The following is a 26,082-nucleotide window of genomic DNA, read 5'->3' as shown; positions in this document are numbered from 1 at the left end:
CAGCAACTTAGGGTACTTTTATCTAGCCATTGTGACAACATATCTTGCAGCACCTCTGAAGGGATCTCAGGAGCTTGGTTGATAATCACTAGGCTAAAGGGAGCAAACATAACTTGGCAAGTACCACATACATTATTTCACAAGCATTTTCTCCCCTACCACAGGTGAGGGTCCTGGACCTAAACCTTTCTAGGCTCAAGGCACACTATGAATAATGCTAGCTCTTAGTTTCACTAGTTTGTTTTTTGACCATGGAAAAGTAATATAGAGCAACTGTTCAGCTGCAAAGAACGCAGGCAAATCAGAATGTTTTTAACACTATGGTTTCCTATCTGAAATCTGTGTTTATCTTGTGAGTTACGTTTGCATACTTAACAGTGCTAACTGTGCAGGGAAATACATGACATTCTTGAAAGGATTTCAAGGCACCTGGGGTACCACAGCACCCTGCCTGACTCATTTTAGGTGCACCAAGCAAGTAAGGCCAATTTTGTGATTGAAGCACTCGAGTTCTATTGTACTACAACAACAGTGGAATAAGCACTCCTGCTCTAATTCACTTTCAATTGTTCCTTTTTTCTTTGAAACTTACTTTCTGGAGTTGACTTGCTGCTTTTTTCATAGAAAAAAGTTTGAGCAAAATTTCTGACATATGATTTTTTAGTTATAAAAGTACTCTTTTACAAATAATTAGCAGAAAGTCCAGATTGGGGGAAGAAGAGTCCTACTCATTAGGCACAGGTGATTTTTACTAGAGATTTTCCATCCAAATCCTCAGGTGTACAGAGAAAAGCTGTCACACTCATCTCATGCTGGTTTCACACTTTACCATTTACCTTCTACCTTACTGCTCCTTATCTACATACCATAATGCTACTCCGACCCCTTATACCATTCACAGTGCTTCCGACAATTGCAAATGAAGGTTTGCCATAGACTCCAGCGCTGCGACTTGATGCATCCCATTGAGGAATAAAAGCATAGTTTGAACCTTTATATAGGGTGGGCAAAATATGGCCCACGGGCCACATTCAGCCCACAACACAACCCTCCCATTCCAACCCACATTCACACATACCCCACAACCAAACACAGCCATACGCCCCCCACAAACTCTATACACACCCACCCACACCCCCAGTCCCTCCCAAACCCAGCCACCCACACCCTCCCAGACTCCCCAAACTCCATACCCAACCACACCCTCCTAGAACCCCCCCAAAACCCCATAGCACCCCCCAAATACACAAGAGTAAGACTTCATTTTGAGCTATTGTACAATCACCTCTACATACACCACACAAAACACACAAATCAGGACAAAAATATTTTTAAAAATAAAATTATATTATCAATGTTTCATATTTAGTATATAACTTGTTTGTTTTTTTTCCTGTTCCAAGATGGCAAACACCCTTCCCAAAAGGAGTACTACTGAGGGCAAGGGGAAGGACTTCTGGTGGCAAAGGTGAGGGGTTAGGGGTGGGATTTATGGTCCCAAGGTGGTGAGCAGGGAACAGGGCACCTGTCAAGGGGCAGGGCTACCCTTGCAGCCCTCAACAAAACTTGTTAAGCATCCCTCCAGCCAAAATAAATCGTCTACCCCTGCTTTACATGAATGTATGACTATTTACATATCACAAGAGAAAACACATGAGTGATCATGTGGCAAAATAGTTGCAGGTACCTCAAATGTTACAATGAGGATAAAAGGGCCATGTATGAAGCAAAGGCTGGATACTGTCTTTAACTATATTGGGAAAGTGAGGATATTTTGGAATTGTATTTTTTTTATTTTAATGTAAACAAATCTGGGTCTATCAGAGTTAAATTCTTACACACACACCTTCTTACATAGCTTGGCTACACAGCAGCTTTCAGTCAGATTGCAAGGTGACTTAACATAAGTAGGGAAACCGAGACAGAGGTTAAAAACTAGATCCTGGAAGAGGGACTTAGATTCTCAAAATCCCTGCCTGACTACAGCCTACTCAGAGGCACCTAAGTTCCGAAAAACTACCCAAGCACCCAAACAACTTTTTACTGCACGTGCCTAGCAGGTGCCTCAGTCTTAAACATGGTAAGCACCTTAGCACCCAATTCATGCCCAAGTTCCATCAAGGTTCCCCTGCCTACATGGCCTGTTAGGTCACTCTGGTGGGCATCCTGCTACCAGTCATAACCAGGGATCCTGGTTTTCGGTGATAAAGAAACAAAACAAAAATCACAAAGTCTCTGATCATTGTAACCACAGATTTGGGGATTTTTAAATGCCACCCCCTAGTCCTGTTGATGTCTCTCACTCCCACCCCACAGCCCTGCTTGTGGTCCCTTCCCACATCCTGTGCCCCCCAGCCCTGCTGGAGGGGGCCCCCAGCTGCCAGGGCTACAGGGTCAGGGACCCAGGTCCACAGCCCTGGTTGCTGCAGCAGGAGCATGAGCTGGCTCCCCGCCGCTGCTGACAGTCTGCTGCAGGCTCAAGTGGGGCTGGCTCCCAGTGGCAACATACAGTCCCAGGGAGCACGGGGGACCTGTGCCCCCCAGATGTGTGGGGGTGTGGGCAGGGTGGGTGTGCACTGCCCCCATGCATGCAGAGGAAATGGGGCCAGGGCAGTGCAGAGCCTTCAGTGGCAGGCAGCTTTTGTGCATGGCCCTGCTGTGCCAGTCACACACGCTGTGCTCTGGAGGGCCTGAAGGGCAGCACGGTGGGGAGCACAGCATTTGCGACCCAGGGTTTGCAGCTAGCTGAGCACTCCAGCTGGGGGAGGGAGGGTCTGCAGTGTCCCCACTCCCAGCTGCAGTGCCTGGCCAGCTGCAAACCCCCCACTCCCAGCCAGAGAGTGCCCAAGCTGGGGGCTGAGGAACCTGGGGGCTGAGGAAGCGGGGAGGTTTGAAGCCAGCCAGGCACTCCTGCTGGGAGGGTTTTGCAGCCTACCCGTTCTCAGCCAGTGCCCAGCTGGCTGCAAACCTCCCCGCTCCCTCAGCTCCTGGCCAGCTTCCCCCCCCAGCTCTGCCCCACAACCCCCAAGCTCCACTTACCTCCAGCAAGAAGAGTGATCCTGAAGCAGCCTCTGGTAAGTGCCAGTGTCGGGCCCCACCCTTCCCCCTCTCCTTTCCCCTCTGGGCAGGGTTCGGGGTTTCCCGCCCCTTTTGCAAACAGCTCTTGTAGGCTAGAACTCATTCTGCCAGTCTGCAGAGCTCTCTGCAAAAAAGGGGGTAATCCATAGTTTTCTGTTTTTCCGTGGGAAACTGAAAACCTGGATCCCTGGTCATACTGCTGACCCACACTAAATTAGGTGCAAGTTGGAAGAGAGAAGGGGAACAGAAGGGAGAACATCTTACACCTCGCTGTTCAGAGCCTGTGTGTAGAATGGAGACAACTCCAATTCAGTTTTTCTGAACTTTAACACAGACCACTAGGTTACAGAGAAGTAGGTTTTTCTGGGATTGGGTGTTTTTATTCTTTCCCACTGAAGCTGTTCTATTTGGCCCAGAATAATCAGACACGCATTGAGTCAAAGACTGCAAGCCTACCATAGAGATTGAGTGGTGGGTAAACACAGGAAGCAGGAAGTGGAACCCAGCTCTCCAATGACATCTTTGACTTATACATGCTCAGTGGAACAGAGCCTGGAAGGCAAGTCCTCATGAGAGTGTTAGGCTCCCGCTAATAGTATTCGTAAGTGCCTAACTCCATCTGTGTTGTCTAGGGAGTCAAAACAGCTAACTCAGAACTGTGGATTGGCACCTGCCAGTGAGGTGCCTAAAAAAAGGTGACCACTGCAATTTTAAATGGTGCAGTGTCCAAGTCCTTTGTGGATCTAGCTCCTGGTAACTGTGTGAAGGTTACACCACAAGCCAGTGTCAGAACCATGAATACCAATAAGAGCATACCATCTCCTAAATACTCCTAATGACTTCCTGGGTTGAGTACAAACAATATTATTTTAACTCAATGTATCAAGTTTTTTTTATCATAAAATATTTTCTTCTTCAAGTGTTATGTCAAAATAGTATATAGGATTGAACGAGAAGCCTATGGTTGAACTCAGGTCTCACAAACCATCTGTTAATGAGGGCATTTGTAACAAAAATTTCCCACCCCAACCAAAAGAAAAATGTACATCTATGACAGGTGTGGCGAGTGTGTGCACATGCAGAGGTTGATGGAAAGCTTGACCTTCAAGGTTAGAGATATGCAAAGCAGGACAAGATGTTTTCTTTAGTTTAGACAGCTTCCATTTGCTTATTTTTTCTGATGACTCTGGGGGCTATGACTCACCAACTAAGTAATACTGATCTAATCCATAAGTGAACAGCTAAAATGTACTTGCAGTACAACTCGTTTCACAACTGTTGTTCCCAAAACACATGAGCATTTTAAGAACTGCAACCAAATTGTACTGTTTTGTGCAATCACAAAAGTACTAGAGGCAAATTATAAAAAAAGATCAACACTGATGCCAGTTCCAGCTTTATATTTATTATACTTTGGAGATAATTTACTGTGTGCATAAATCAGGATTTCAGATACCAAACAAGGTTATGACAAATTCTTATGACACACCACTTTGAATTAAAGGGATACAATTTAAAGCTGACCGTTAAAATAGTCGACTTCAGCTCATTTTTCTGATTCCTAAAGGCTGAATGTATTCCAGTTTTTCTACTTGATTTTACCTCAGAATTGTCAAAACTATCTAAAGTAGTTTTCCAGGCTCTCTCTGAAGAAGCTGCAGCTGATTTCCAAATATTTTTCCCCCCAAGAGCTCCAACAGTTTCAAATCTTTAGGTATGGAAGTTCCCTCTCCAACTTGTTTTCTGGATGCTGAAGTCATACAAAGTCTGGACTTGTTTACTTTTCAGGACTTATGCAAACCTTTTTAATGTAGTTATTACACCAGTGTGATGTACTTGTATCGGGTGTTTAAACAAGTCAAGCCACAGAGCTGTAGACAAACTTCTTGAAATACCTTCCCCTCTCATTTGCTATTTCACTTTGACTTATAATGACCTCCTTTCAACAATTCTCCTATAAGTCTTCCAGCCTAGACAGGATTTTAAATTTCAACATTACAAACACAGTAAGAGAATGAAGCAGGAAAAATGAACACACTTTGAGCCTTTACACAATAGAAAGCAAAGGAGGGCACAACTCAATCCCCTCCCCTTCACAGATTATCTTTAAAATGACAAATGCAGACAATGTTTTGTACAAATATATGTAGCGGCAGGAGTCCCAAAGCCTGAAACATTGTGAAAATATAAATCTCAAGCATAAAAATTGCACTAAGTAACTGCAAAAATAAAGTTTCACTTTTTTTAAACATTTTGATCAAAGCTGAAGCAAAGCAAACATTAAAACTTGAATGATTCTCACTTCATTTTAACTCACATTAGAATAACAATTTTAAAATTAAAATACTGAGTCTTTTTTGACAATAAAGATGCTGACTATAGCCTTCAATGGGGATGCTGTACGTACGTACACCCCGCCCCCCCAATGGTGTGAACCCTAGGGTCAGTGTATTTCAGCAAAAAGGAAACTTACAACTGATCTGTTTTATTCTTGGTTCCAAATGTTACTGATGACCATGTTTAGCATCAGATATTAGGTTAGACTAGCACGACAGAGAGGAAAAGACTAATTTCTTTAAAACAAGGTTCATCTTTTGCCAGAGCTATTATAGGCTAACAATTCCACTAGTGCAAGACCATATTTTTTTTTTTACCTGATTAAATGAAATCTCATAAATGTCACAATTTTTAAGAACACTCATACAAAACTATTCTTTAAATTTTCCTTTTTAAAAAAGTGCCACATACCAGACTTGTACTAAAAAAGGTACAAACTAATGGAAGACTGTCTGTCTCCATCTCTTGTCAACCAGAAAAGGCCAAAGTGATTCTTTGATCCCAACTCGAAATGGCGTCCTTTGACCTATGCCCAGCATCTCTAGCCTGGAACAGTCGAGCCGAGCATTTCTTGGACGAAGAGCTCCCACTACAGGGCTATCAGTAATCTTTAAACAAAGGAAAACAAGATACAGTTACAAAATACAAACAGTGGCCTTTATGTAACAATGAACAAAGGCATACCCTCAGATTTCATGGCTGCTTCCAGACTTGGGGCAAAAGGTAATTTTACCAGAAAAAGCAGTGCATTACAAACGCTGTAGAGTTGGCTTAAAGTACAGATTGGGTGCTTCAGCAGGTTTTTTTGGCACTTTTATCTAAAGCTGAGTCAATCAGCTATTACATAAAAGTGCCAACAAAACACCACTAAAGCACCCAATCTATATAGATGCTGCAGAGTTGTGTCCAAGTAATGTGCTGCTGCTGCTTCTGGGCATGTGCTGGGCTCAGTGCAGGAGCACACCAAATTTAATGCAAAACGTGGGTTTTTTTGGTTCCTCCCCCCCCATGTCTGCAAGCAGCCCGTTTCTCCAACTTCAGCTGAATTTAAAGTCCATTTTCCCCCTTGTGTAATACTATAAGAATGAGTGCAGAGGAAACAGAATGTTTACATTTTGTGAAACTTCAAGGAATGGGGCTGTATGAATGGCCTTTTATTATCATACACCTTATATGGCTCTTTTTGAACTGAGGGGGAAAGGCCTCCGCCTGTCACTCACCTAGATAGATACATATGCGCAAGTACTTAATGATCTATTAAATCTAAGGTGTCAAAGATATGGTCCACAGGCCAAATTCAGCCCTTAGAGCTGTACAATTTGTAACACGGGTCTTGGACCTACCACAGATTGCATGTGGCACATATAGGCCCTGGCACCAGCCCCAACCCCATGTGTTGTATGCAGTATGTATAGCCAGTCTGGCATGTGCTACACGGGGGGGGGGGGGGGGGGGGGGCGAACGGGGGGGGGGGGGGGGGGTTGGACCCAGCACTGTAAGCACTGCACACAGCATAAGGGGCTAAGTTCCAGATGTGCACTGCACGCATGGTGTCCATGTCAGTCTGGCCTGGGGCACCAGCTTTGGTGCTGATCTGGATTGGGCCCACAAGGCTTGCACCTGTTATGTGTGGCACTGGGCTCAACCAACTACATGCACTGCACATGGCATGGGGACCAGCATAGAGCCAGCCCCATGAACCACAGCCAATACATGGAGCCAGTCCAGTGTAAGCACATCATGCAGTGTGCACCTCATTCTAGCTCCTTGCATGAGTCCTGAACTGGGGCCAGAGCGCACTGCATGCAAGGCTGGTCTGGGGTGTACTGTAAACTACATGAGGGTATACATGCCAGACCTGGCTCCAGTGTGTGGGACTGGGCTGTTGAGCCCAGGCTGCCCTGTGCCCTTCATCCAGCTCAAAGGGCCAGATGAGTTTTACACTCCTACACTAAATTAATAATTATTTACTGCTGATTTAAAAATCAAACCCTCTACTACTCTATATTTTCTTCTAAACAGTGATCAGGAAATCAGGAGTTGTGGACATACGACAAAGAGTATCTATTTAGAAGTGAAAAATACTCTTTTTTTTTTTTTTTTTTTTTTTTATTAAAGGTGGCAGAACCTGCTCTAGCCATTACAGTTCTTGAGGGGAAGCAATTTGGAAAAAAAAACAAAAAAAAAAAAAAACTCTCAGACCAACCTAGTATTGTATGTTTAACAGTTCAACCTTAGTTTTATTAACACCAAATCCCTGAACTTGGGAAGTGGATTTGTACTTAACTTAGTCTAGCACTTCCAATACAACCTCAGAACTTACATGCCGAATTATTAAATTATGTATCAGTACATTTGTAGACAAGTCTAGGCATGATACTTCCCAACTTTTCCTTAGAACTTTGAGGAACAAGATTGTTTCGTTTAAGTTTGTGTTTAAAGAAGCACACTTAAATTAAATCCACTACGTCAAACCCCTGGATAATTCTCAACATTGAAGCTCTAAAAACAGACCTTTTGAAAAGCAAAAACAGTAACTTAAATATGCAGACAATACAAAGATAAGATATCTTCAAAGTTTTCAAGATGTAGGCTACCTTTAAAGAAAAACAACAAGCAAAAATGAGTTAGAGGTTTATTAATTACAAAGTGGACCTGCTCCTAAGCATTTCATGTAATCCGTAAAACTAAGGTATGCCAAATCAAGTCTATAAACTGAATTAGAAGTTGGCTAGCTATCTACTGTTTAAAATTCCAGAAGACTCGGCTATAGGCAGCTGCCTCTTAACAGTCAGAGACTTGCACAGTTGGAGGTACTGTACTTATAGGCAACTTCAGCCCTATCTTTACAAAACATGTTTGGTAAGAAGTCAGAATGCAGACAGCACTTCCATGGGACAGAATATATCAGACATCCTTAGAAGGGCAGTGATAACTTGAGAATTTGGGGAACTCTTGCTTTTGTGGAACTAGGACAGCTAACTTGAATATTCAGTGTACAAACAATTTTCAGTAATTCAGAACTTTCTATACCTCCATACAGACTGAACAACAGAACTTACTGGTCTCAAGTGACTGCTAGGAAGATTGAAAGCATCTGCAATAGCACATGCCATTTCATACTTGGTCATCTGTTCATTACCAGACCAGTGGAATGTTCCTTTTACTGAAGGATCCTAGGAAATAAAAACAAATCACGAGGAATGAGGCACACTTACGGAAGTAACTTTTTCAAAAGAAAATTCAGGAATAGAGACAAAAAGTATATAGGTTGACATTTCCAATGATGCTAAACTGAAAAACAAGTTATAATAACTTACTGATATAGTTCTGGAGTGACTATTACAGAGCCAGGACCCACCTAGGGACTGAACAAAAACCAACATCCTGGGAACTGATGTGGTCCTTCTAAATCTGTCAGTAGGATAGGCTAAGTCCCAACACTACACATTTGGACCCGACTTTCGAGATGCTGAGTATTTCCTACCGAGGGGACTGAGATAATTAGAAATAGTTGAATGTTAAAAGCAGGTGCATAGGCCTACAAAAGGACACCTCAGAGAAACTACACTTCTGCCAGGTTTGAAAAAAAAGTTTCTTATGAAGAAACTAACCAAGCAGGCATGCAAGACTTGAGAAGATTCCTACATTCTGCACAAAGGTTGTGCCTGCATGTTGACTGACCAACTAACCCCTTAAAGACTAGGATCAACAGAGCAAAATTTCTTATCTTCAAATACACATTTCTGGGGACAATTTTAAGCCCTATAATGCATTCCAGGGCCAATATATTTGGAATCCTACTAGGATACAGTTCCCCAGACATCTTGTTTGCTATATGGGCTTCTCAGATGGATAAATGTGGGGCGTGATCAGTGCCAAATTACTCACCCAATATCTTCTGCTCATGCCAATACATGAGCTGGCAGGTGCTTGTGCATCTGGGGAGGTTCAGTACTATTAGTTTTGTGCATGAAAGCTTGGAACAGAGGGAGTACCTATTTTAGGCAAGACTGAAGTGTTTGGTTTGTTACAAAGCTCTACCTCTCAATCTTACTGTTGCTTCTACATTTCTACACTGTGCTCAGCATCACAGGCATCTTAAAGAATTACACATTTATCACAAAGTCTAATCCACGTGTTTTGAATTATCTATATATATATTTTAATAATCTGTCTAATAAGAGATGCTTACTGTATGATGAAGTTACTTGCATTTTCTCCCTTCAAACTGAAAGATGTGCAGTCATTTGAATTTCTAAGAAATATGTATCCTGCCCCTTAAGTCCTCTCTTTAAGAGTCACAACAAGCATGGTAGGTCATGAACAGCCAGTGAGGGGGAAGGGCCATCAACTTCCCCATCCCTTGCAGCAGCAGCTTTGGCTCTGGCAGTGGGGAGGGCAGAACAGCAGCCACTGCAGCAGCACTGAAAACAACTGTGATTATCACCTTAGTTATTTTAGTGGCAAAAAAGTAAGATTAAATTGGTGTTTAAATGGCTGCTGAACATACTTAAGTGACAAAAAAGGTACATGACATCTCTCCACCCCCTGCTAACCTCACCGCAGTGAGCCTCTGGATACTGCTTCTACACTATGCACTTTGATTGCCTGGGTACAATCTAGAACCGAAACTTTGGATTTGGTTTCAGCACTTAACTTCCCATTATGGTAGAAGCTATTAAAAAATCCAGACAAACAAAAACAACCCTCCCCCAACAAAATTAGTCAGCCTTGTTACTAGCTTAAAGGAGGCTCGTTTTCTGAAACTCTCACCAGCATTCTCTTCTCTGCTAGCTGTCGGCAAACACTGGCTACATCCTTGACGTTAGTGGGAAATCTCTGTTGCCAATGGTCCATATTGGCCGATTTATTACTATACTGCACTTTATCAAATATAATAGTCACGGCACTCTCATCCAGCCTCTCTACCTCTCCGTATAAAATAGGAATTCTAAGCACCGCAGCACCTAAAGGGGGAAAGAAAAAAAAAAATCTTAAGGAAATGTAAAAAACAATTTAAAAACACTCAAGTAACCAATGTCTTGAAAGCAACCTGAAGAAAATTTAGAAGAATTATCCAAGAAAAATTAACAAGTGTTTTAAAGAGTATGGTAAATATCATATCAATATAAAACTCAAAAGAAAGTGATTGTATTAACCATGCATCTTTGCAAGTTTGTTACCGTGTCAGCTGATCAATTTTGAAATATTAAGAATTCATGTAAAAGTGAGAATTTTGTATTCAGTAAATTAGCACTGGTTAAGGTTATACCAAATTTACATTCATTGTTATTTATATTGTTGAAATATTTATCCAGGACATTTATAAACAGAGAATATTAATTTGATAAGATGAACCAAGAGCTAAAATTGCTTACAAATAAATAAATAAAATAAAATAGGCAGACCTTCCAGAGAACATCTCAACTTCCTCAGGATAAGACTGAGGGGAAAAAAAAAAGATTCTTAGACTAGCTTCTATTTGGAACCACAAAAATACTGATTGAAGATACCGGTAACAAGTATAAGCACACATTCGAAGCAATTCCTCAAACAAACAACATCAAAACTGCAAGGAGCCCTTATACAGGAGTAGCATTCAGGATGTGCTGCTTACTTGCCCAAAAAAGAGAGAAACAACCCTGACAAGTTATTTCTAACTTAATTTCTACATTTTGTGCACTTATTTCATATATTTTTAAAAGACATTACTTTCCAGTAAGTACACCTAAAGAATTAAAAATCATCCAGCAAAGCTAAGTAGAAGGCTGTTATAACCAAGCGTATAGGAGATAGGTATACTAATACCTCAAATCAGAAAGCAAGCCGAAAGCCCGGTAAAAAGGAGGTCTGATATTTATTTATATAGGACTATCCAAAGAGTTTCAGGTTTTGGGGCTTTAACTGAAAAAGAGAATAGGGAGTCACTTTCTTACTGAAATTTGATGGGCACTAAATAGAATAACAACTGTTTTTCACAGGGAACCATGAAAGAGGAAGAAAAAAAAAATACTACTACGGAAGGAAGCAAATATTTTAGTAAATACACTGAGTTAACTTAATTCGAGAGGCTACTCTTCCACAGTTTAAAGCCGAGGAAAATTTGAAATCATGAGTAGTTTTCTTGGGGGAAATGGGAAGGGCCAGGAGGTGAAAGAAACAAAGACCAGAACCAAGCTAGGTTTCTTTTGGTACTGAGACAGTTACCACTTGCTTTGAATGGGTCAGTTTTTTATTTCTAAAAGCTTTCAAAGGCTGTGGCAGGACAGGAAGACTGAAGATTATACATTTAACAATAATTAAATAAATAAATACAACAAGGAAAAAAAAACCCCAACACATCTTGGTAGGTCTAGTATCCCTCCTAAATGAAAGTGAAAAGGTATGTAAACATTGCCAGCAAGCTAGTAGTTAATAGCACCATTTGCAATAAGCGATGTTATTGCTTAAAGAAGATTTTTTCAGGGAAGCTTGATTGATGTCTTTTATTATAGGATCACTAAGTTAGTGACTGAAAGGGTGATCTACATACTTGAAATGTATTTAGTGATTGATTGTTGCATGTTTTAAAATACCATTCTTGAATGCAGTGTCAATTTTAATGACATTAAAGGCTGGTGATCATTGACTGAAAGACCATAACCAAAAAGTTACAAAACCAAAGCCAAGTTTAGTTGAAGAAGGGGTCTTGCAATATACCACATGTACCCGAGTTTGGTTTGGTCTTATCTTCATTACCAGTCTAGAAAAGGGAGCAAACAGCATCTTAATGAAATTCTGAGAGCACTCTGAATTGGGCAACGTTATGAATAAGATGGGTAAAAAACAAATGTTGAAATAAACATTCATTTAAATGAAAGAAGAAATAAAACCGTTTACATTGCTTAAAAAAATAAAGTTGAGAAACTGATGTTAAAACCTAATATAATATTTGAATAGATTATTAAAAAGGTGAGTATGTGTACTACCCAAGTTTAAAAGAAAATCAAGGCACTGAACTGGTAGAATAATTTGCTGACCTGCCGAACCATCTTCTGATAGTAATAGCTTCTTGTGGGTGGCAAAGCTATTTTCTTTATTCAGCTTTCCTCAAAAAGCAGGAAAGCTTATTTTCTTTTTACAAGCAAAAAAAAAATTGATTATAAGATCTACCAGTTCTAAAACATCAAGCAAGATGCTAAAAGGGGGAAAAAAAGTCAATTTCCTCATTGCACATACCTCCTTTTTTAAACAGATTGGTTTAAATGCAACCATATGTTTATTAATGACTTTACCTAAAGTATATATTTAACTGAAAATATACAACAAATTAACTGACTTCGTTTCAATCCAAAAAGGACTTGAATATAAAAACTAGTAAAAAGTTTAAACCACATACCATCATCCACCATTTTCTATAACTCAAAATAATGCATGTAAAAGTTAAGAATCAAATAACTGTGCATTAAGCTACTTAAATAACAAATCCAAATAGAGCATCAATTTCCTGACTAGCAAAACAAAATGCTACACTTAGTGTAAAAAGGTATTTTCACTACTTCTGTGCAGTTACCAGCTGGGCACCATCTTTCTTACTTGGGGAACGTTTAAAAAATGAACAACCCTGGTTAAAAAAAAAATCTCTGTCAGTATAGAAGAGCAGCATGGGAAGTTAATATACTCATTCACAACATACTACATTCAATCTGCAGGGAAAAATGGAATGGTTCTGCGTGGGCAGAAAGATACATTAGACATTCTTAAATTTTCCTCAAACCTAGATTTTATGTTTCTGCAACTGTATTCCTCTTGTATGATCAATTAGCTCATATGTAATATAATGAGAGAAAACACCTCTAAAATTATATTCTTACCTTCATTATTTTCTAGGACTGCCTTTTCTCCCTCTAATTTAGTTTTACCATATAGATTCAGGGGATTTGGAACATCATTCTCTTTATAAGGTGGATTTGTTCCATCAAACACATAGTCTGTGCTAATATAGATCAGAAAGGCTCCAACTCCAACTGGGATGGGAATGAGAGAAGATAGAAAGAAATTAGTTCTACAGTTTCAGTTAATGGGTGAAAATTGCTACTTGTACTACCAATATTTTTCTGTACTTTAAAATATTTAATACTGTATTATTTTGGGAAGTCAACCATAAATAGAAAGACACTTATGTTGATTCAAATTCCTCATTCGGTCCCTCATTTTATCACTTCACTAATGTACGCACAAAGTTTCTGGGCTGGATTGCAAGCATGTAAAAGCAGAAATGGAGCTTGAACGTTAAGTGTTATTTAGACTTGTGTCACTGTATAAAATAATGCAGAATTCTGAGGGGAAAAAAAAAATGAATCCATATCAGTGTCTCTTTACCTGCTTCTTTCGCCAAGTTCCCTGCAGCAGACACATTGATCTGAGAAGCAGCATCTGGTTGACTTTCTACAACATCTGGCCTTCTCTCAGCAGCACAATGCACTATCACATGAGGCTGGAAATTAAAGACTCATTTTTAGTGAGGAACAGAACTGAAAAATGGCAATTGCCCTACCCACAAGAACAAGGTTCTTTATCTCAGAAAGGGTAAATTACATCTTCATTTGGTTATGACAGTGACCTATAACAACCAAAATATTTTATTAAGAAATCTTGAAGAGCTTACTTTCCAAAAACAGTGATAGAGAATTCAGTTGTTTCTAAATTTTGTAACAAGAAGATCTTTTAATATTCCTTGATTTTTTTTTTTCCCGTCATGACCACAAATAAAATTTGCTCACAGCAAGCTATTTTGTTCTTATCACAGCATTAAAAAGATATAGAATATGGGATTCAACATCCTGTCATCTACTTGTGTAGACAAGTATGTGTTAACAACAGAACGTTAAATAATATTCTTTAAAAGCTATTAATGCAAATCATTTGTGTATAACTGGTCTACTTTGCAGATCAAGCACGAAAGCTTTAAAATAATTTTCTACACTACGTCACTTATTCTAGTGTTAGCTTTAAAATATTTACCAGATTTACCTGAATCCTAAACAACTTCTAACTGACCATGATATCTCTCCCCTTCCCCCCTCCAATAATTTGATTCTGTACTTGGAAAAATTATAAAATTAGTTATAAGTTTCCATTTACAGAATCTAATTAGTGGAAGGTGTCATATTAAATGAAATAGTTTTAATGTTTGTAATAGTTGCCCATTAGCCAGTTTCAGGAAGAAGACAAGATTTATCTCCTTATCTAGGCCATTGTTTTGGTCTACGTGCGGAAGGTCCTGACTTTGCTCAAAGTCTTAACTCTTGAATTTTATCTTTAGAGACCTTTAACAAAGAGAACCTAAAAATGACCCTTAAGCAAATATCCCAAATTCCGAGAGATCAAACCCTAGGGCCTTTTGACAAGATTGGAAATAAATCAATTCAGTGATATGGAAATTCCCCAAAGTAATTAGAATGGTCAAGAAAGAAACTGATTACCAAGCAAAAGAATCTGTTAAGTAAGATCCGAGTCCAAATTTGGGAGTAGTGACAGGTTTGGGTAGGAGGGGCCCAGGACGGCAACTCACTCAATAAAAACTGTAACCTACTGTCCCAATTTGGAGGTAAACTCACTTGCAGAACAACGAAGAATCGCAAGTGTAGGCCGGATCAGACTGATCTCCTGAACCGCCCTCTCCGTGAACACGAATCTCTTAGTTCACACTGAAGCTGCAGAGCGCCCGAAAGGGACTGAAGGAAGGGGACTTAGTCCTATCACTGCTGAGGCCAGCCCATTGAATCGTATTGCTGAGGCGAGCCCATTGAACCGTACTACTGAGGCCAACCCATTAAATTGTACTACTGAGGAATGAAACCATATTTAGGTGTTTGGCTTCTCAGAATTCTAGGATTGTAAGTATATTATGAAAAATAATAGTATTGATTCAAATTTAACTTTTAGTTGTAATTGTAGTTGTTTTGTAATACTAATTCTTATAGCATTGTTTGGGAAGGAAGTGCATTCGGAGCATTGTTTCTGATATATGTAATTATTGTGTTCTTAATGTTTGTGGTATTTCTTAAAGCTAAGCAGTTTTATATGCGTAGCAAAGAATTTTAAAATAAAATTGTGTTATATGAATTAAGAGTGTAATCATTGTGAAATCGTGCAATCAACTAACTACTCCCCCAGCCAGTGCATCAAAACGAATCAGTAAATTGTGTGGGATCTTCTCTATTCCATAACCCACTAGAGACAGAAGGTTGTCTTAAAATTTGTCCCTCCGACTGCTGTGGCAGAGAAAGCAGTGGCAGTGGGTGAGGGGTCCTAAGATTAAAGCCAGAGCTAAGCCACCACCTGCCCTGGGCTGATGCTCAAATCCAGGGGAAGCCTGCCTCCTCCTCCTCCTCCCCCACCCAGTCCCCTCTCCACATATTGGGAAGGGGGGGAGGGGAACAACCCTAGTCTTAGATTTGAGTAAGTACAGTATTCTTTGGAGGCTAGGTTGAGAAACACTGTCTTGAAACAACAATATTTCTACAGTGAAAGAAATAAGGATTATATACAATATATTTTTTGACAGAGAGTTATTCTTGTTATTCTATTATTGGTTATTCAGTCATTCTGATGCAAGCTATCCCCTCCTGTTTGCTGTATATGAGGCTGCCAGGAAACATCACGCAAAGGACTTGGAACAAGGTGCCATCAGTATACCGAGACACCTGACTCGCACCCTACATTCTCAGTTCCTCTCCAATACCTGGTGGCAGTTGAGGACTAGATACAAGTGAACCAATTGAAGCTGAATCCAGACAACTTCTGTGGTTATGATGGTGAGCAGACTACTTGCCTAGGGTGGGCTTTGGGACACTTATTGATGACATTCACTCTCTTCTCACTCTGGTTTGCAGCCTTAGGCCGATACTGGATCCTCTGTAGGATTTGGACCTTCAGGTGGTTCTGGCAGCATCTAGGAGTGCCTTTTACCAATTCCACCTGGTGATAAGACTGTGAACCTCTTTCAGACTCAGATCTGGCCAGCATCCTCCATGCTTTTGTAAAGTCAAGGCCAGACTATTTGCAAAGTACTCTACATAGGGCTGCCCTCAAAATGATTGCCTGAAAACTGCAACTGGTGAAGAATGCGACAGGGTGAGGGTGGGTCACCAGGAGCACATTAACTCATGTTCCAGTCTCTACTGACTCCTAGTACCTTTACATGAACAATTCAAAAGTACCAGTTTTGATGTACAAGGCCCTAAATAGTCTGGGTCCTACGTACCCAAGGGACTACCTACTTCCTTATGCCCCACTGCAATCCCAAAGATCAGCAGGGAACAACTGGCTATTGGTACCACTAGTGTGCCATGCTCATTGTCTCCATGTGTATTAACTTGTTATCCATTTTCTTTATAAACTTATATATTAGAAAAAACCTGCTGTTAACTACTGTATGCTATAACTATTATGAGAACATACACATATGCATACAAAGAGTACCCTACCAGTTGAAGCAGAGAAGAAACTACACTATCTTCCAAAGCTCTGTCAGAGAAGGGCTTTGTGCATCATGGAAGCCAAACACCACATACAAAAGCACCCAGAAAGCTAATTTAATTGCTAAAGGATACATATGGTGACACAGCACTACATCTACTGCTTCTTCTGGGACGCGCACTCACCTGAAAATCCTGGATGATGACATGAACTGCATCAGAGTCCAGAAGATTAACCTGTTCAAACTTGGGCCGAGCTCTTCTGTATCCACAACCAACTGCATGCCAGCTGTTTTCATTAAACTCTTTATACACAGCTCTGCCGAGAAGTCCAGTAGCACCCGTAATCAGAACACGCCTATTGGGAATGTCAACATCCTCCTAGGGAAATAAAGAATGAACATTTAATTTTGCCTCTTTCTATCCATCTTTTAAAAAAGAAATATTTGCACGTAATCACAATCAGTACTACTATATTAATCTTTACAAACATCTATGCTATCTATCCGGGTTATTTTCAAAAGTTTATGTATCAAGTGACAGATAAAGATCTGCAAACTTTGGCAACATGGACATTTTAAAAATATTCGGAACTAAAATGCTGTTCCATATACAGTAAAAGTTCCATTAACTGGCACCTTACAAGCCGGCATGCTCTATTAACTGGCATGCCAGCTTGTAAGGTGAAGTGAAACCCAAAGTGCCCACTGCAGTACTTCCGGTTTCTCTGAGCCCCCGGCCCGGGGACATAACAGGGTGCATGGGGCCCGCCTCCCTGTCCCGTGGGGCCTGCAGGAGGGGCAGCGACACCTGTTCAGGACACTCAATTAACCGGCATATTTTGTTATCTGGCATCCCCCATTCCCCGGGGATGCCAGATAAAAGCTTTTACTGTATCATCATTCAAAGATCGGAAATACCAAACTCAAACAGGAAACTTGCATAAGTTTCCAGAAGTGAGTAGAAAGTAACAGAAATAAAACACTATGGATGGAGATTCATAAACAATTCAGAATTAGTAGCTCCAACTGTTCAACGGGTATGGATGAGTGAGGGATCCTTTTGAAGATGCAGCCCTTGGTGTTCTATTGAAGTAACTGTGAACTAAAATACTGTCTACATTTCAAAGTTCTACAAGCAGAGCTATATTGGGTAGAAGTGTAAAAAAACCACACCTTGCACCTAACTCAAGTGTGCTGGCAAAACACTGAGCTCTTCCATTTGACCTTTCTGCTCAAAGTTTTTGCTCAAAGTTTCTTCTCTAACTTTGGGGACAGAAAGACTCCTGTCACCTCAGCTGCATCAATACCCAGCCTCTGCTGTGGTAGATGTAACGGCAGCAACTACATGGTATAGATTAAGGCTTAGGGTCAAATCCTAAAATGAGCTCATCGGCTGCCTCAGAATCCATAAAGGCTTCCAGTGACTATGAAAGGACTCTGCATGGTTCTTGTACTTAAAAGGTTATTGTTTTAAACAAGTATCTGCCCAACATTACAAGTTGCAAAACGCACTAGAAAAAAAAAGAATAGTTATTCAGCCTAGTCAACCATATAAGACTCTAGTTGCCTACATGGAATGCTAAATCTCAGTTTGGGCACAATTTACTTCAATGCTTGAGAAGATTATCTACAGACAAGTTTACGTAAAATTATGTACGATTAATGACATAGAAACCATTCTCTCATGTCAAGCACTAAGGTTACAGAACCCAAGATTAAAGTTGTAGCCTCAGTTTTCTGTTTCCAAACTGAACACCAAACAGGACTGAGGTCCAATGGAAGGAGTGGTGTGAAGAGATTCCATTGTGACGTATACACAAAAGTGGGCAGAATTTGGGTTGCACAAGACATTGTAACTCTGGAATTTCCTACTGTTAGAATATAGAACTTTACAACCCAAGAAATGTCCTTTAAAGTATTTGGATAGACAACTTCTGAGGATCTATTATTTTTTTAAGGAAAAATGATGAAAAAGAAAATTGATAGGCAACCCTAATAACTTCCTTCAAGCATCACCATCAGTATTAAATGAATCCTAAACTCTGCTACCACTAACTACTATATCTGATGGCAGCAAGATCTAAATATCTTAAAAGAAATGGGCAGCAGAGCGTGGGAAGCAGACATCTAAGCAGCAGCCTATCAATCGGTCTCCTCCACTGTCAACCCAGAGACATATGAGGCTCTTGCTCTATGTTCTCCTGTTTCAAAAATGGGTTAAATTCTTGGTCGTTAGGGATGAAGCCCAGTCTGGGTTCCTCATAATAGAGCTGTTCCATACTATTAGTCCTATTTTGGCATCATTCTGTTCCACTTGGCCTCAGATATCGAGGTCACTTACTATGCATCAAGCTGCCAATTTTTTGGTGAAGAACTGAAGTGAATAAATAGAAACAGCAATTTTTACCAGGCTCACTCTCAGAAGTTCCAATCAGAGTTTCATATGGCTAAGTAGAGGCATTTCTGTACCCAGAAGGGGATTCTCCGTCAAATACCAGATGCCTGCTACAATAAACCAAGTTGAGTGCTTTTCAAAAAGTTCACAAGAAACTTAGGTGATAGGCAACCTCCTAAATAATACGGTTTGCAACCAGTCCAATTATAGTTTGGTATCCTCAAATTCAGTGAGACAACTGGATGATGTTCAAAGAAGCACTCTGGATTTACAAATCAAATACTGAGTTTCAATTTAAATTTGACTTGGAAATTGAAAACACATTACCATAAAAATAAGGTGAAACCTCAACAAAATTAAAATTTAACAGAAAGAGCAATTTATTCTCTCTTGGTCTTTCTGACACAAATGACTAAGCAACTTTGTAACTAGGAAGGGCAATAGCCATTTCCTATTGATTCAAAACAAAAAATCACAGTAAAGTTTAAAAAAAATATAAGCTAATAATGGCCTCTCCCACAATAACAGTTACCTTATTTTTCTACATACATAGAATGCCAACCAGATGCAATGACTGCTTTTTAAAACTGCTGGAGCTGCTGCTATACATGGCTTTGTGCCCATCAGCAGCAGCATAACTACTTTCTAGAGCATTCTCTAGAGTAACAGAATTAATACAACTCATCAATTTTTCCATTTCTTTAGAAACTTACTACAGCTGCTATGTTTATGGCGTGGTCTCCGCAAATGTTGCGTGTTCCACTTCCCCTGTTCTTCAAGAAACAAATCCTACTTGGCCATGCATTTTTCTAGCTTTGGGGGTATTCACAGATCTCTGTCATTCTGAAGTCTTACAGGAAGGGAGTTTTTCTCTGTATGATGCAACATAAGACAGCATGCACATATTCTAAAGCTTACATGCTGCGACACCCGAAGACCAAGTTGGTATGAAAATCAGCTTCACTACTGCCAGGAACTCTAGATGTGCTTCACAATTCAGAAGTCAGTCAGTTGCATTTGAACACATGAACCTGAAGTTATTAAGAAGTTCCATTACCAACTAATTTAAAAAAAATACAAATTGCTCAGGCTGTTAGATGAAGATAGGATTCATTCTGCCAGAAGTTCAATGCTCACTAAGGATAAAAGAAAAAGAAAGAAAAAAAAAAAGATGTTTAGAAGCCCAAACTTAACCGCCCCCCCCCCACCACCAAAAAACTCCTTTAAATCAGAGGCTTCTCTTCGATTAGAAGAGTGAACAAATAAGGATACTAAAAACCCTGAGAAACAAAAGGAGACATAACACTACTTTCTTTAGATATCACTTGAATGCAAAATAAGTAGAATCATGTTTTTTCAAAGATGAGAGATAGCACATTTCAAGGTTAAAACTAAAACAGAAATGTTTACCTAGATTCAATCCAACTATCTAGACCAAATAAGAACAAAGAATTTGACAGCATGAGCCAAGCTAAAATCAGATGAACATTTGAACCCTATAAAGTTTCGATATTAATCTGACTTGGCACTGATAACATACAGCAATTAGATGTGCATTTACCATATAGTAGGGTGGGAAAAGGCTGGTGCTACATTGTACTTTGATGTCTCAGAACAAGGAAGTCATTCAAGACTATTGATACAAAGTGTTATTCAGCTCTTCGACTCAAAAACAGCAAGTTACCAGAAATTCAGAGATGAACTTAAGAGAAGAACCAATCATGAGAAGGCTGTCAGACATGAATCCTGGTGAAAGACTGAACAAATAATAGGAAGTTTAGGTTGGATATTAGGATGAACTTTCTCACTAGGAGGGTAGTAAAACACTGGAACAGATTACCCAGAGGTGGTGACATCCGTCTTCGGAGGTTTTCAAAACTCAGCTAGACAAAGCTTTGGCTGGGATGATCTAGCGATGGCCCTGCTTTGAGCAGGGGGTTGAACTACGCGACCTCCGTCCCTTCCACCCCTACTTTTCTATGACTCTATGAATGTGTCTAAACACAAACTGAAGGGAGTTTTGACCACATTTATTTAGAAAGATCCAAGAACATATCTACTCAGCATGCCAGTACTATGCAGAATTTAAAGACAGGTCCCCCTGTAACGTATAATGCAAGCCCTGCAGCAAAACTAACACAAACCAAGTCAGTTTATGCTGAATCAACAAGGAAAAAAACACCCACATCTTCAGTATAAGACAGTCACACAGGCCTAGGTGGACTTTTAAAGCTGGGAAGAGGCCTGCACGGAGAGCACTGTGCTTTTGCAAAGCCTTGAAACTGGAGCAGATAAGCACACAGCGAGGTCCAAAATACTCAGTGAAGTCAGACCCAAGGAAGAGATCTCGCCAGGGCCGCTACCCAGCAGGGCCGGGTGGAGGAGGGGCAAAATTGCTCAGCTGCTCCTCACCCTCGGGGGAGCGAGCACGAGTTCAGACAACCCCGGTGCGCTGGGTGAAGCGCCCACGGGCCGACACGGCCGCAGACACGAGCGGAGCCGCCAGACGTCAAGTGTCCGCGCAGCTGAGAGGGAACAAGAGCCGCGACACGCGGGTGAAGCCGGGCTCCAGCCAGGGCCCTGCCGCCCGCACCCTCGGGGGGGGGGGGGCCCCGGGGCCCTGCCCGCCCCACCCCCGGGGGGGGGGGGGTGCTCTCCGTCCCCGGGCGCTGCCCAGCGCCGGCTCCGGCCCAGGGGCCCGCGGGGAAACTTCCCCGCAGACTAAGTAGTCCCCGTCCCGCCGCGCACCTCCACCAGCTCGCAGCGCCCCGGCACGAAGCGGATCTTCAGCTCCTTCTCCCGGCCAACCATCCCCGCCGGCCTCGACCCGCTTCGCTCGGACCGCGGCCGAGCGCTTCCGATCGCCCCTCAGCGCGGCTGTTGATTGGCTGCGCCGCCGCCAGACGCTAAGCGGACGTGCGGCCCCGCATAAGCGGACGTGCGGCCCCGCAGTTTCCTTCCACTACCTCATTGGCTCCCGCCCCGCTGGCGCAAGCGCATGCGCACAACTCCTTGCTCCGCTCGACTCAAAAACATCGCCACGCGCTGGGTGATGCAGATGCTTAAAGGGGCAGCGGCGGCTTCTGATTGGCCAGATCTGATGAGCCGATCTGTCTCCGCCCACCGCTTCCCCCTGAGGCGTCGTTGGCTGGCGCTAGCTCGGGGCTGGGCGGGGCAGAGCCAGCCCCTCCCCATCGCGGGTCTCGGCCCCGCCCCTGCGAGATCACGTGACCCCACCCCTCCTCCCTCAGCTCCGCCCCTGGCCCGGGCGGTGAGACCAGCCCGCGGGCAGAGCCGCGCCGTCCGCCCCGGCTCCAAATATTGGGCCCTGGGGGAGCTGCTGCCTGAGCTTCCCTGCACCCTGCCCAGGTGTGTCCTGGTGGGGCTGGGCAAGGCGACACACACATACACACGTAGCTGTGCATATGGGTATGCATACACATGTATAGGTGGACACTTGCAATACACAGATGCACACATGAAAGAGGTGCAGACCAGGGTGGGCAACTGTCTGTACAGGCAGGTGGAGGCCGGCTGTACGAAAAAGGGCAAAACCTGCCTACCTGTAAAACAGAGCGTCTGTAGAAGCGAGCGAGCCGGAGCCTGATTGAAGATCCCTGTGCAGAAAGAAGCTGGAGTCAAGTCTGAAAGCAGCAGAGTAGTGCTGGTGGTGCCTGTGCAGGCAGCGTTTTCTCAGGGATTTCTAGCCAATGGGAACTTCGATAGCTCCCTCTGTCCCCAGCCACCTGCTCCTGCTGCATCCCTATAGCTGCTGGGCTGCAGGGAGATGCACAGTAGTCCTTTTGGTGTCTGCGCCAGGATCGGGGCAGGGTGGGAGTGGAGCGGGTTGGAGGCTCAGGCTGGGGGTGGGTTGGGGGCCAGCAGGGTGTGGGCGAAATGGCAGAGCTGGCCAGCAGCTGGACTCCATTGCCCAGCAGCCCCTTCCCATGTCACTCTGGCCAGTTTCCATGGAGACCCCAGCAGCACCAGTGCCATGACAGCGTGGGGCCAGGGTTTCCACGGAGACCAGCGCTGGCAGGACCCAGGGCTGTGCAGGGAGCTGCTCCGTGGCCTGAGCTAGGATCTTGCAGTGGTGACAGTGTGGTCCAGGGCTGGGGCACAGCTGCAATCTGCTGCCTGCACACCCCTGCCTAGGCCATGCATCAGTGGACTGCAGCTCTGCCCCTGCTGTCACCAGAGCAGCTCCCTGCCAGTGCTGCTGCAGCTGGTTTCCATGGAAATCCTAGCCCCACACTGTGGTGGCACCACTGCTGCTAGGGCCTACATGGAAACTAGCCACAGCAGGAGCTGCTGGGAAATGGAGTCTGGCATAGGCCCGCAGGCCAGACTTTGCCCACTTCTGGTGTGGAATGTGGTCAGGAGGGATCAGGGTTTGGGATGAGTATGGGACTCCAGGTAGGAGCAGCACAGCATAAAATTGATGCTGCGGTCCAGCAGGGTTATCACCCCCTCAACATATATTTTTAATGGTAATCTGCAAACTTTTTGCTGACCAAAACTTTACTATGTAGAGGGAACCTGGCCCTTGTTCAGGGCCTGGTAGCAGGGTTATATTTTCATTATATAAAACATACATCAGTTAAAAATGGTGTTACTAAGATGTTTGCAGATTGTCAGTAAAAAAAAAAAAAAAAAATCTTGGAGTGGCAACCCTGCCAGGGACTATGGGCCTTTACAGTGGTGCTCATTAAGCATGTGATGACAAGGTGGCATGATGGTCTATGAGAAATTCTGAAATTTGATAAAGGTATGCTGTTCCTACTTTTGGGAACCTCTGTTATTAGCAGTTACAGGGTGCCCAGTTTTAGCAAGACCCAAGTTCATTAGAGCTTTCATTATGCTAACCATATTATTTAGCATTAGACAATACTTCAATGTGCTGTTTCCTCACAGCAGTGTGGAGCTATTTTCAGGCAATATTTCATGCATGTCTAACAGAAGAAATATTTTCTAATATTAAGATTCTTTGTAAGTGAATCTCTCTAAAAATCATGGTACACAAAATACTTCTGCTTTGGCTAGCTAGCATTGTACTTAGGTAGCTAGCATTGAATGCAACTGTATTCCAATTGCAAGTTAAAAGTATTTTTAAATATAGCTGAAATAATTTAATTCAACGTCTATGCGTAAATATTTAAACTGAGTGAATTTCACTAAAATAACTATTTTTAATTACTAATATTAAATATATTAAGGTTAGAACACACAATAATCAGAAAATACCAAACTAATGTTGTCTGGACAACCTGTTTTCTGTCTCAGTATCTGTGCAAATTATATTCATTAGCTACACAATAATCTTTATCCCTTGCAGGATCTTTATCTTATTAAGTACAGGGGAAGAGTATTTCATGAATCAGGTAAAGTCATTTTTTAATAGAAAGTATCTGTTTCTGATGGCAATGAGCTGCTTAAATTTCAAACACAGATTGTCTGCCAACAGTTCCAATGAACTATATATGCTGTTCAGTTGCACTTAGGGTTGATATTAATTAGCAGTAGGCGGGGGGGGGGGGGGGGGGGGTATAGTGGGAGCCAAAGAAGAAAAACATAGTAACAATTTTTCTTTACAAAATAGAGAGAATAAAATTACCCTGATAAGTTAAAATAACCCCCTAGCACAGGGCAGTTCAGTCGGTGGCTTGTGGGCCGCATGTGGCCCTTGGGCTCCTGCAGCTGCCTTTCCCACTGCTGTGCATTATGGGAGGACCTAGGTGAGAGGCCACATGCAGAGGTCTGTGCAACCTTCCTATGGCAGGGGAGGATCCATGGATTGGTTTTCAGAGGGGACTGTGTGCCACCACCAGTGCTACCTGTGTAGTGCAGGGAGAATCCCAAAGGGCTGGGCAGTATGGCAGTACACAACAGATGCCATGTACAATCCCTGGCCACATGTAAACTGGAGAGCCCTATTTTAGCCTATCACTGTTTCTGCTTAAGTAGTGGGAGCAATCTTGTCAACTCCAAATATTCCAAAAATCATGAATCAGTCCACACACAATTCAGGAGAAACACCTCTCAAAACCCACAAAATTTAAATACACATACATATTTAGGGAAGACTTGAGTTCCATTTTAAAGCTTTCTTCTGCAATCACCAGGGCCAGGAACATTTTTTTTTTGGAAAGATGTCTATCTTAAAAAAAAAAAATTCTAAAATCTGGAGTTATAAGAAATCACTAAACTATCGTGGGACTTACTACAATTGAGAGAAGTCAGCAACGCTTCATAGATCCAGCCTCAGGACTGTTTACTGGTAATAAATTAAATACATTTGTTTCCAGTGCAGGAGAATGAGAAGCAAATATCAGCTGAAGTTTAATCACTCTCAGGAATAGGTGATTTTGAAGCCTGTTCTTCAGGGATGAAATAGGAAGTCTGATTTTGAATGTTGTTATCTTTGGATTACACTGAATGATCTCTCTGCACACGAGATTTAAATGGTTGTTTTTCAAGCACAGACAGGGGTTGAGGGCTCTCCCAGTCAGGACAATGAATTCTGTGGATTTCAAATATGTATCCCACTTGGTTTTGCCAAATACACCTGTTTAATCACCAGAGATCTGGGTTTTCCATTCCCCGCAGAAAAAAATGGAGAAAACCACAGATTTCCCATTTTTATCAGAGAAACCCATGGATTTCCCCTTTTAGCAGAGAAACTCATGGATTTCCCCCTTTTGGAAAGAGGTCTTCAGGCTGGCTGAGTTCCAGCCTGCAAGAGTTGATTGCAAAAAGGGTGGGAAAGCCCCAGCCCTGCCTGGAGGGAGATGGAGAGGGGGAAGAG

The 26,082-nt window shown here is 42.1% G+C and overlaps 1 protein-coding gene across 3 annotated transcripts in view; it reads right to left on the bottom strand.

Moving 5' to 3' along the window:
* The window catches only part of MAT2B (methionine adenosyltransferase 2B), an 81,140-nt gene extending 58,940 nt beyond the window's left edge, over positions 1–22,200 (bottom strand). The window contains exons 1-8 of one of the 3 annotated variants that reach the window (XM_025205629.1): positions 22,026–22,200; positions 17,067–17,261; positions 13,780–13,894; positions 13,272–13,424; positions 10,192–10,385; positions 8,478–8,591; positions 5,827–6,023; positions 4,464–5,048 (exon numbers count right to left, since the gene is read on the bottom strand). In XM_025205629.1, coding sequence (XP_025061414.1) covers positions 5,853–6,023; positions 8,478–8,591; positions 10,192–10,385; positions 13,272–13,424; positions 13,780–13,894; positions 17,067–17,261; positions 22,026–22,088 — 1,005 coding nt within the window. In that variant the 5' untranslated portion in view covers positions 22,089–22,200 and the 3' untranslated portion in view covers positions 4,464–5,048; positions 5,827–5,852. Of the gene's footprint in view, positions 1–4,463; positions 6,024–8,477; positions 8,592–10,191; positions 10,386–13,271; positions 13,425–13,779; positions 13,895–17,066; positions 17,262–22,025 lie in introns of those variants that run through there. The other 2 variants (XM_025205631.1, XM_006015702.2) reach the window with 2 other exon arrangements.
* Positions 22,201–26,082: the final 3,882 nt, after the last annotated feature.

This window comes from Alligator sinensis, unplaced genomic scaffold (genome assembly GCF_000455745.1).
Source record: "Alligator sinensis unplaced genomic scaffold, ASM45574v1 scaffold7_1, whole genome shotgun sequence".
In the NCBI taxonomy this organism is placed as follows: Eukaryota; Metazoa; Chordata; order Crocodylia; family Alligatoridae; genus Alligator; species Alligator sinensis.
Note: the sequence above shows the minus strand (reverse complement) of the source record. Positions and strands in the feature narration are given on the sequence as shown.